We start from the raw sequence: 12931 nt of genomic DNA, 5'->3' as shown, positions 1-12931 counted from the left end.
GTTCTAAATGAATGATATTTGCTTCCAAAGTTATTATAGCTGCTAAACACATGCTGACTCTAAAATCTCTCCCTCTAAAATAAAGCATATATATTTATGCATATGTATGTAACTGTTACCTAAAAGAACCTTTCTGGTAAAATATATTTAGTAATAGATGCCAACCCATAGCATTCAAAATGTTCAGTGGTATGAATTATTACGGTCAGACCATTTTGAGCTGATGTGCTCTTCCTTTATAAACGATTCCTATTCCCTTCCATGGAATAGACACCAGCATAGAGCTTTCACTTCTGTTTTCCCTCTTGCTCCTGATTTTACCCCACGTGGCTTGAGAGCTAAATACCAAGCTATAGATCACTGGTATTAATAAGCACGGCAAATTTGTTAGTGATTATTTTTTTTGCCTTGTGCCAATAAGCACCATTAACATTTACTGTAAATCAATGCAGTAAGTTAGCAACGAGGAAAATGTTGATATTCAGCTGACTGCATAGAAAAAAATTATTTTATTCTCCCCCTTCCTGCTGCTCTCAGAGTACACAAAAATTGCAGACCCAGTCTGTACGTGTGAGCTGAGGGAACTGGCGTTTGGAAGCGTTGCTGATCCTAACATCTGGAAAGCAAGTGTGCATACTTCTGAATAGTTGCCACAGGTGACGTGGTCCTGCCTGCTATTTTTGTTTTACATGTTGTTTATTATAAGAAAATCTTTCCAATCTTGGTCTTCAGATAAAGATCCACTCCTAGGTATTTATCCAGAGAAAACAAAAACACTATGTAGAAAGGATATATGCACCCCTGTATTCACTGCATCATTATTTACAATAGCCAAGATATGGAAGCAACCTAAGTGCCCATTAATAGATGAAAGGACAAAGATATATATATATATATATATATATATATATATATATATATATAGAGAGAGAGAGAGAGAGAGAGAGAGAGAGAGAGAGAGAGAGAGAGAGAGAAAGAGGAATATTAGCCATGAAGAAGAATGAAATCTTGCCATTTTCGACAACATGGATGAACCTAAAGGGTATTATGCTTAGTGGAATAAGTCAGACAGAGAAAGACAAATACTGTGTGATTTCACTTATATGTGGAATCTAAAAAACAAAACAAATGATCAAACATAACAAAACAGAAACAGAGTTATAGATACAGAGAACAAATAGGTGATTGCCAGAGGGAGGAGACTGGAGGGAGGAGAGAAATAGTTGAGGGACATTAAGAGGTACAAACTTCCAGTTGCAAAATAAGTGAGTGACAGGTATGAAATGTACAGTGTGGGGAATATAGTCAATAACTATGTAATATCTTTGTGTTGTAATATCATAACTAGACTTATCGTGGTGATCATTTTGAAATGTTTAGAAATATCAAATCACTGTGTTGTGCAACGGGAACTGACATAGTGTTGTAGGTCAATTATACTTCAAAAACAAACAAACTCAGAAAAAAAATCAGATTTGTGGGTACTGGGAGGGGTGGAGGTTGGGGGGAGGGGGAATTGGATGAAGACATTCAAAAGGTACAAAATTTCCAGTTATAAGATAAATAAGTACTAGGGATGTAATGTACAACATGATAAATATAACATACTATATGTTATAAGAGAATAAATCCTAAAAGTTGTCATCACTAGGAAAAATTTTAAAAGTTATAAAGACCCAAGTCTATAACCTGACCCACAAGACCCTGCAGTGAGAGTCTCTGGCTACTTTTCCATCTCATCCTCCATCACTCATCACCTTTCCTGCCATATTTCAGTCATATTTCATCTGTTCCCATGTGCTGTGCTCCTTGCCTTTGCAGGATCTTGATACATGCCCTTTCATTTCTATTTTTTAACAGCTTTATTGAAATATAATTCACATACCATACAATTCATTCACTTAAAATGTACTATTGGATGGATTTTAATATATTCACAGAGTGTACGTCCATCACCACCATCAATTCTAAAGTATTTTCATTACCCCAAAAAGAAATCCTGTACCACTAAGCCATCATCCCCAATCCTCCCCCATCAGCCCTAGGCAAACACTAACCTACTTTTTGTCTCCATAAATTTGTCTATTCTGAACATTTCCTATACATGGAATCATACAATGTGTGGCCCTTTGTGATGGGCTTCTTTCACTTAGCATAATGTTTTCAAGGATCATCTATGCTGTAACTTGGATCAGTACTTCATTCCTTCGTATTGACAAATAATATTCCACCCTGTGGCTATACCACATTTCGTTTATCCATTCATCAGCTGACAGATGTTTGGGTTGTTTCCACTTTTTGGCTGTTATGAATAATGCTGATATGAACATTCTAGTACAAGTTTAGTGCAGACAAATGTTATCATTTCTGTTGGATATGTATCTAGGAGTGGAATTGTCAGACCATGTGATAACTCTTATGTTTAACCACTTGTAGAACTGCCAGACTGTTTTTCCAAAGTGGCTGTACCATTCACATTTCCACCAACAATGTATGAAAGTTCCCAGCTTTCTAATTGGAACTTACTATTCCAATCCTATCTTGTTATTCCAATCTAATCTCACTAACTCTTCTTATTCCAATTTTATAACCATTTTGATTGTAGCCATCCTAGCAGGTGTGAAGTTGTATTTCATTGTGCTTTTTTCTCAGCTTTTGATATGGACAATTTCTACTCACTTTTTAAGCTGCAGCTTAAAAATCACTTCCACAGGGAATCTTACCCTGACCACCCCACCCCCAGACTAGCCTAGGGCTCCTCTCAGAAAAGCTATCTTTTCCCTCTAAACTTGAAGTTCAACATGAGCAGGGACCAGCCCATCTATCTTTGTTCCCTACGTTATCCCCAGAATCTAGACATTGTGTGAACTACAGAGCTTCTTGTTAAAAATATAGGTTGAGTGTTTCTTTTTTGGCTGAGTAATATTCCATTGTATATATGTGCCACATCGTCTTTATCCATTCATCTGTCAGTGGACATTTAGGTTACGTCCATGTCCTGGCTATTGTAAATAGTGGTGCAGTGAACATTGTGGTACATGACTCTTTCTGAATTATGGTTTTCTCAGGGTATATGCCCAATAGTGGGATTGCTGGGTCGTATGGTAGTTCTATTTTTAGTTTTTTAAGGAACCTCCATACTGTTCTCCATAGTGGCTGTATCAATTTACATTCCCACCAACAGTGCAAGAGGGTTCCCTCTGTCATACAGAGTGAAGTAAGTCAGAAAGAGAAAAACTTTCTCTGTATGCTAACACATATATATGGAATCTAAAAAAAAAAAAAAAAAAAGTTCTGATGAACCTAGGTCCAGGACAGTAGTAAAGACACAGATGTAGAGAATGGACTTGAGGACACAAGGAGGGGGAAGGATAAGCTGGGACGAAGTAAGAGAATAACACTGACATATATCCACTACCAAATGTAAAATAGATAACTAGTGGGAAGCAGCCACATAGCACAGGGAGATCAGCTCAGTGCTTTGTGACCACCTAGAGGGGTGGGATAGGGAGGGAGGGGATATGGGGATATATGTATGCATGTAGCTGATTCACTTTGTTATACAGCAGAAACTAACACAACACTGTAAAGCAATTATACTCCAATGAAATGTTAAAAAAAATATGTTGAGTGGATGACGTATACAAGATAGTGAGAAAAAAAGTGTTCATTATTTGAAAATCACCTCTATCAGAATAATTGGCATGATTACCTTTTCAATCTATTTCATTTTTCATTCTCACAGACTCAGCTATTGAGAAATATCTTAGTATCTCTGGCAAGGGGAGGAAGGGTCTCTACAGCATAACCATGATGAATGCTTCTATTTTCCTGAATTTTACTGAAGCTGTACACTTTTCTGGTTGACAAGAAACAAGAGGATCTTCAGTATAAATAAGCAAAATCAAGCTGACTATGTAAACAGTTTTCTCAAGTCAAGCAATAAGTGAAAAAGAATAGGTTTCTGAGAAATAAGGAACTTAGGGGGACTGGAGTTTTCTGCTTTGGTTGTCAGCTAAGCTACACCCCTAGAGATTTCAGTTCAGTAGGTCTGGGTCAGACCCTGGAATATACATTTTTAACAAGACCCATAGTTATGGTGCTAGTTGTCCATGGGCTCCACTTTTTTAAAAACTCATCCTAGTTTTAATATTCTCATTATTTAATAGAAACAGATTAACGTAGAAATTAAAAAGTTCCTGGCCCTATTTACTAGCTTTGTGGTTTAGCACAAATTACTTAATCTTTTCTAAGCCTGTTTCTTCATGTGTAAAGGGAGAAGGGGCAATAAAATGCCTACATCATAGGGCTGCTGTGAGCATTAAATGAAACAATACATATAAAACACAATATCTAGCACATAAATACTCCAGTATGTTAGTTGCTATTAGTATTACTATTTTATCATTTTGTCATTATCCAAATTGTAAGAGAATGTACACAAAAAATATATTTTAAAGGAATCAAGTTTTGCTTAGTTAGAGAAATACTTCTTAAGCATAAGTTGGGAATTTATTGTGTTCGTCAATGGTTTTATCATCGTTGGTTTTGTAGATAATTTTCCAGGTGTTCCTTTACTGATATCACTAAGCCTCATTCATGTCTATTTCCAAGTGCCTCCCTAATACTCAAGGGATAATTTAGTCTTCTGAAGAAGCAGAATTTTGGCTCCTATATTGAATTACAGATCACCACCCAGTTCACAGCATGAGCTATGTACTAGATATAACACATCTTCCTTAGGTATCATTTATTGAGCAGAATGTACCGCCTTCCAAAATCTTATTTTTCTCTATTAAGTAATATATTGGGCCTGGATGCTGTCCTGACAGAACTTATTCTCTAAAATAGAAGTTCTCAAGGTTCAGTCAAACTAGGGCGTATCAGTCATCTTACAGAATCAAGAATGTTTGTTCACTTATCCAAATCCTGTTTACTGAGTGTCTAACAAGTGTCAGGTATTCAGGATTTACAGAGAAGAAGAAAGTCAAGATCCCAAATCAAGTGGAGACAGAAAAAAAAAAAAGTAATTAAATACATTACCAAGGAAGTGTGGTTGGTGATGGGCGCTATGAATGACATTGAACAGGGAGATGTGATAGAAATGTCTAAGGGAAAAGAACTATTTTAGATTAATAGTCAGGAAAAGACTTTCCCAGGAGATGACATTTTGAGCTGTCACCTGAATGCCACGAAGGAACCAGCCATGGGCAATGTCAGGAGACGGAGTGATTGAGGAAAAGGGAACAGTCAGTGAAAAGACCCTAAGCCAGGACCTGGTGGGTCACGTTTAGGAGTTAGGGTGTGAGTCCAAGTATAATGAGAAACCACTGGAGAACTTAAGGGGGAGGATGTCGTAGTCTAACCCATCATCATTTCAGGATCACTTTCCCCTTCCCTCCTCCCCTCTCTCTAAAGTGACTAGCTACTGTGAAACCTAATGGAATGATGTTTCACTGCAGTATCTGCTTCCACGAGTCCAGCTACAATCTCTGTAATTTCTCTAATGAACTTGTCACAGAGGCATGCCATGAAGGTCCCAAATCACATCTCACTTATGGCATCGAGTTTTCTCTCCATAGCGTTTTAACAATTCTCCTCTCTGGTATCTCTGGTACTTTAGGTTACACCAAGTGACGTTTGAGGTGCCCACCTGTGAGGGGAAGGAGCGGCAGAAGGTGGCCCTGATTGGCGACTCCTCATCTTCGGCAGAGTTCTTCGTCACCGTGGCTGTCTTTGCCTTCCTCTACTCCTTGGCCGCCACTGTCGTTTACATCTTCTTCCAGAACAAGTATCGAGAAAACAACCGGGGTCCACTCATCGTAAGTCGTTTGCTTTATGAAATAACTTTTTCTGTCCCTTCTAATTTCTTTTTTCCAGTGCTTAAAGGCTTTGGAGTTACCTGAGCCCTCAGGGCAGGTATTTGAAAGGCAATCACATTCTTTTTCATCCAAATCTCTTAGATCTAAAACGAAAACATGATGCCTGTCATTCTTTTGTGCGCCTGCGCTGGAGAAGTATTGTAAGAGTTGCTAGAAACTCCTCTGCAATAAATGCTTGGAAATCTCATGAGATCAAGGAAAGAGTAGTGAGGCTTGCTGCAGATTTATTTATAATTCCAGTATTATGGAGGTAGTCGACCATTTTTTCTCACTGGTTGTTTAGACAGTGTGACTTGTACTTATTGAAATGTGTTATTCCTTTGGTATATGATAGACTGCTCATAGAATGGTTTAGTTTGAAGATGGAGTTCTCTGTCTCTGAATCTCTCTCTCTCACTCTCTCTCTCTCTTTCTACCTCTATCTTATCTCTTTCCACCACCAACCCTCCCCCACTTTCTTTTTCCTTACACAGTGGTTCAAGGACTCACCTGAGTGAAACCAGTCTAGCTCAGCATGTCCAAATAGGGACACACAGACACCTAGGGGAACACAACAACTCTCAGAGGGGTGCATAAGCATGGATAACTTTAAGGAAATACATTTAAAATTTTTCAGCTTTCTTATGTACATTTGCCTAAAACTTATCTTACTGAGAATGCCCTGCTTCTGAAAATATGTTACTGCTTCTTTCTTAATCACCTATTCCCCTTTTATAAAATAAAAGCATCCTTCTTTTCCATCCCCATACACGGGATATTGCTAGGTTGCGAAGCCTTGGAGGCACTAAAACAAAGGACCATTTGAAATATCGGTGTTGGTAAAGTGAGTTATTCAAATGGCTGGGTAGTGTATCCTTTTGCATCTAAGGAGGTTTCCAATTTTTTCCTTTCAATAAAATAGAAATTCCTAATCTACGTCAGCTGATAGATCATTAAAAAGTAATTTTTGATGACAGATCACTCTGTGGTCTGGGACATATTACTCAGAAGGAATTCAGAGAAATTAATGGCATCACTGTAACAAAACCCCATCCATTCTCATCTACTCATTTCTGTGAGCGAACCTTCTCAACACATCTGTACAACGAGAAATGGAAATAGAATTTATGCTGAATGAAGTCCCATGTTAGAAGTAAGTAATATTTGTCCCTCGAAAGTACATCAGCTAATTGAAGAAAAAACAGTCCCATCCATTTCTAATAAAAATTTTACTTTTAAGATTTAATAATTATTAACATTTATAATATATTTATGTTGTTTTGGACAGTTGTGCATTAATAACATTTTTAATGATTACCCAACTCAAAAGAAAAAATTTTGATACTTAAAGCATTAAGGTCATGGGTAATCAAAGAGTAATTTTAATTTATATACATATTTTTGTTGCAAAGAAATGTAACAGGGTGATCGATAAAATGCTTTCCAGTATAAAAAATGTTATATGAGGCTATCATTCGGTGGGGGAAGTATAATGGAAATACAAGTTCAAGGAGAACAAAAAAAACATGTAAAGTTTCTGACTGTTAATGAGGAATTTGTTTAATAATTTTTAAATGGGTAATAGAGAGTATCAAATAACAATTCCATTGAATTCATCTAAAAATTGATACAATGGGATATATTTTTAAATATCAATACTTATGCCCAACATTACACTCTTGCAACTGTTTAGACTTTTAATAAAAACAAAATTATATGTCAACTTTATACGAATAGGCACACAGTTTTTACAAATTCTTTTAGGGAGTATGTGAGTGAAATAAATTTTACAGATCTCTAGTCTAATCTATATATTATGGAGACCAGAAACTTAAAATCAACATGTTTTGAAGGGTAGCTGGGAGAAACCCTTATTTGTAAAACGTCATGATTAAGTTTGAAGGGACTGAGATCTGTTTTATAGCACTTCAGTATGTTATTGTGCAAAAAGAAAAGTCAATCAGCAGAACTTGAACCTTTGGACAGATGTCTTTTTTTAAATTTTCCCTCCCAAATTGGAGCTACTGGTCTTAATGGTTTTAAAATATCTTTAACAGTGTCACCTACCTTGGGGTTAACCCTCGCATGATGTGCAGATAGATACATCAAAGAGGTTGAGATACATGTGTGTGTGTGTGTGTGTGTGTGTGTGTGTATACTATAAAACTGACATGTGTACATCCATTCCTGGATATATGTAGACACTGTCATAGAATTATAAAGTCTGAGGAAATACTCTTGACTTCCAGAGAGAAGAAACTGACTCAGTTAGTTTGCCTATACAGTGGGAAAAGCTCTATTTTGTTATATAAAACTACATTCTCCTCATAAGAAGTAATCTTGTGAGGCCATGCTATTTCATCTCTGTGTAAATAGTCTTTCCAATCAAGCAGGATATAATGAAATCCTGAATTGTGTACTACACTAGGTAGGTTTTGTTTTATTACATCGTGGAAGAAGGGGAGGAGCGGGGAGTTAATTCTAGTAATAAAAAGGGAAAGGCTCCTAGGTGAGACTTCAGTGATATTAAAAAACTGGGGGCTTCCCTGGTGGCGCAGTGGTTGAGAGTCCGCTTGCCGATGCAGGGGACACGGGTTTGTGCCCCGGTCCGGGAGGATCCCACATGCCGCGGAGCGGCTGGGCCCGTGAGCCATGGCCGCTGGGCCTGCGCGTCTGGAGCCTGTGCTGAGCAACGGGAGAGGCCACAACAGTGAGAGGCCCACGTACCGCAAAAAAATAAAAATAAAAAACTGATGTGCTCATTACTTAGCAGATAAAAGTTAATTTAAAAGAGAGCCCAAATCCTAAGAGTCACAGAGACAGAATGAATGTAGAGGATCAGTATGACGCCATTGCAGCTGCAAATGACAAGCCTTTCCAGTTCTAATCCCACAACAGTGGGGCCGTGACTGGGGAAGGAGGGGTGGGCTATGGTACCCACCCTTAACTGTGAGTTAGCAGGTTAAGGCCAATCCACAGTGTGAGCAAGATCTCAAGAAGGTGGTTCATACCTAAGAAAACCTTCAAATACTAAACTAACAGTAATTGTACTTTTTTAAAGCCAAGCCTATTTATTCAGAAAGATGACTACTGATCATTACTTGTTCTCTCTGTTCCTGTCACTAACTATTCTTTTGTTATTGTTGCTTTGTTTTTTTTACAAAACCCACATTTTCCCCTTTATTCTGTAGTTCGGGATTCTCTATAATCCTCTAGGACATGACAGGATTCATCATGCACAGATAAGATCAATGTGGAGGAAAGTGATGAGAATGGTGATGGTGTTGATAATAGTAACAACAAAAATACCGGCTGGTATTGATAGAGTTTCTTACTCTGTGTGGAGTTGATTTAATACTCACAACAACCGTAGCTTGTATTGTTATACACTTTTATAGGTGAGGAAAGGGAGGCTCGAAGTTACCCAATTAACTCTCCCAGGTCACATTACTAATAGTCAGAGGGTAGAGTTTGAACCCAGGTCTCTCCAAATCCAGGTCCCAAATTCATAACTACCATGCAAGAGGGTCCAAAATACTGATAGGCAATGTGCTACAAATTTGGAGGGGCATAGGTGGGTAGGACAAATTGGTTTATACACCTGGACAGCTCCTGTTATTTTCTTGCTCAGGATATAGAGAAACCAAACCCTAGAACCCCTAGACTTTTCTGCTTATTTGACTGTCATAGAGGGTTTTTTAAAATTTGCCTTCAGAATCCATTTGGAGTTATAGAATGGCTGCCGTGAATCTATGATGCTAGGATAACTAGAGGGTTCTGCTGTTTATCTCTGTTGCACATGAAGGATGTCAGTGATAGAAAACAGGCTTTAAACATGCCCAAGATCAATGGCGATTATAAATCAGAGATTACCAGGACTGATTACTATATATTTGTAAGCAGTCGTGAGCAATTTCAGGCAGACTGGAGCCAATGGCTATTATCAATGACTATTTTTTAAGGTATCTTTCTCTACTGAATATGCTTGACAAGATTGCCCACCTTTAAGTGAAAATGAGAATCTGCATGTCTTTAGAAGTAACATAATTGTTAATGATGCTGAATGACACAGTAGTGAGAAAATCAGGCCAACAGAATCAGCCAGCTACTGTACGTCACCGCAGTGAGTGCCTTCTTGTACAGATGAATAAATATCTTTCTCAGAAAGCAGAATTGGCCACCTGAATGGTACATGATTGTGGAATTGAAATGTCACCTCTGGTTATATCATTCTGTCAAGTTCCTTAGAGTACAGTTTTAAAGCCAAATCTCCTTCCTAGATTTCTGAGACAGGATGTTCTGAACCATTTTCAGATCTCATGTCAAATAGTGACGATGTGAGGCTTTAGGGGTTTTTTTTTTCATTAATGTAAAGTAGTTTAAAAAAATAACTTATCTTACCAAGCTGACAAAGTGCTCTCAGAATGAGTATCTAATAAACACCATCCCACATTTTGGTGAATCCTTCTCACAAGAGATTTGGTTTAAAGTAACTACTCTAAATGTCAAGTAGAATCAATATTCACATTAAGATTTTGTGGGAAAGGAAGGGGCTGTGTTGTTGAAGCTCTCCATTTCCCATAAAGGAGACCAGGTTGACCAGAGGCAGTTTATGGGACTAGAAGTGTTTACCCATTGCAGTCATGCGGTGGTCCCATGGCTCACATTTGTTTTATGCCCGATGCATTCCTAATATTTTCATATTTCCCATCCAGCCTCAAAACAATCCTGAGAGAGACGTGGAGCGATTACAATCAGCCTCATTCTACAGATTCACTGTGACTCCTCTTTGTCAAGCACCAGGCATGGGAAAATGAATCCCTGGGAGATTAGGGACCTTGCCTGTGGTCAAAGAAGTTAATGGCAGAACAAGGACTCAGACTCTTAGGCCAGTGATCTTGAGGGTAGTGGCTAAACTTTGGGGTCCTGGAATTTAATCCCCCCTGTATGACCTGTTATTTAACAGTTGGAAGCCTACAACTTTATCTATAGAATGAAGCTAATAATAATACACATGTCACAAGGCTGCTGTAAGAAAAGGAAGAGTTAATGCCTACAAAGCGCTTTGCACAGGGAGAGGCACACCAGCAAGTGATGGATTAATGGTATCTAATTGTAGCCCTGTTGTTATCCTCATGTTAATTTTTCTCCTGCCCATTACTAGGTAGTACCTTAGCCCCCTAAAGAGGAATTGCAGGTGCCTTCCTTTAATTGCCTGCAGCCCTCACAGTACTACTCTCCTCCAGTCCCCTTATCCCAGGCACTTTCTTCCCTCGACCCCCACCCGCTGCCAAGTCCCACACGATCAGGCTTGACTCAGGACTACTTCTCAGATCGCAGTTGCTAGGTTGAGCCTTCCAGTTAACCTTTCCGTTTCTGGAACCCTGTGAGATGATTGGAAGGTGGATTTTTAACCCCCTAACAAAATAAGGCTCCCCATTGTCAAGTAGGGGCTGAGGCCATCACTGAGAGGAGAGTAGCAGGCAGGCACAGAGCTGGATGCTCAGAGAATCCAACGCATGCTCCTACTCTCAACTGCATCTTTCTTGGCTGTCATTAGAGATGGAAATCAGAATTGCAGTCTCTGAGCTATTCAGAAATTGCTGAGAAGCCCATCTCTCACCTCTCTTCTCTCTCCTCCCCTTCCTCACCCTTTTTCCCTCTTTTCTTCTCTCTCTTCCCTCTCTCTTCTCTCATCATGTTAGTTATACTTCATGTCTAAGTGTATTTCACTTAAATTGTATCTTCAACAGGCCAAGCAATGTGTGTATATGGGTGAACTAAAAGCATCCAGCCTGTTGAGGAAAATTATTTAATAATTATGACTCTCCTACAAATGACCTGCTAGAGGTTATGTAGATGGACTTTGGTGACCTACCTGGAGGAGGAAGTGAACCTCCACCCGGAAGCCAAGGCACTCCCTCCCCAGGTGGGCTGGGCTAATAGTAAAGACAACTTCACAGCATGTGGTGGATGATGAGAGGATAAACGGAGGAGATTATTTTGAAATTCTGCCCCAAGTATAATGTGTTTGGTGCAAAAAAAGAATAACATCATATGAAGCCTCCCAAATGTGTATCTTGTTAGGGGTAGGCACACCTGTCAGAATCTGACATTCTGGCTTGTGTGTGTGTGGGTCTGTGTGTGTGGGTCTGTGTGTGTGGGTCTGTGTGTGTGTAGTTTCCACTTCCAAGAAGTGTTGGCAGTACAAAAGGGCATGGACCAGGGCTTCCCTGGTGGCGCAGTGGTTGAGAGTCCGCCTGCCGATGCAGGGGACACGGGTTCGTGCCCTGGTCTGGGAAGATCCCACATGCCGCGGAGCGGCTGGGCCCGTGAGCCATGGTTGCTGAGCCTGCACGTCCCAAGCCTGTGTTCTGCAACGGGAGAGGCCACAACAGTGAGAGGCCCGCGTACCGCAAAAAAAAAAAAAAAGGGCATGGACCTAAAAAGAAACGAAATTGAGTTTTCTGTAGTGAGGTGGATGGACCTAGAGTCTGTCATACAGAGTGAAGTAAGTCAGAAAGAGAAAAACAAATACCGCATGCTAACACATATATATGGAATCTAAAAAAAAACAAAAAAGTTTCTAAAGTACCTAGGGGCAGGACAGGAATAAAGACGCAGACATAGAGAATGGAATTGAGGATGCGGGGAGGGGGAAAGGTAAGCTGGGACGAAGTGAGAGACTGGCATGGACATATATACACTACCAAATATAAAATAGATAGATAGTGGGAAGCAGCCGCATAGCACAGGGAGATCAACTCGGTGCTGTGTGACCACCTAGAGGGATGAGATAGGGAGGGAGGGAGGGAGACGCAAGACGGACGAGATATGGGGATATATGTATATGAATAGCTGATTCACTTTGTTATACAGCAGAAACTAACACACCATTGTAAAGCAATTATACTCCAATAAAGATGTTAAAAAAAAAGAAAAGGGCATGGACCTAACCTTACGTGAACTGTTAATCTAAACTACTATATATTTTGCATCAACAAATACATCGTTCCAGAATCGGCACCACAGATGAAGGCAAATAAATTAATCCACTTTAAATGTTCCCA

General features: G+C 39.3%; 1 protein-coding gene across 2 annotated transcripts in view; it reads left to right on the top strand.

Annotated features, from left to right (window-relative positions):
- Positions 1-12931, top strand: part of SYNPR (synaptoporin) — a 285823-nt gene that overhangs the window by 239675 nt on the left and 33217 nt on the right. For both annotated transcript variants that reach the window (XM_081245569.1, XM_081245570.1), the window contains one exon: positions 5624-5822. In XM_081245569.1, the coding sequence (XP_081101695.1) occupies positions 5624-5822 (199 nt within the window). The remainder of the gene's footprint in view (positions 1-5623; positions 5823-12931) is intronic.

This window comes from Mesoplodon bidens, assembly GCF_964165515.1.
Source record: "Mesoplodon bidens genome assembly, chromosome: 10".
NCBI classification, from domain to species: Eukaryota; Metazoa; Chordata; class Mammalia; order Artiodactyla; family Ziphiidae; genus Mesoplodon; species Mesoplodon bidens.
The sequence above is the reverse complement of the archived record's forward strand: the minus strand, read 5'-3'. Positions and strand labels throughout refer to the sequence as shown.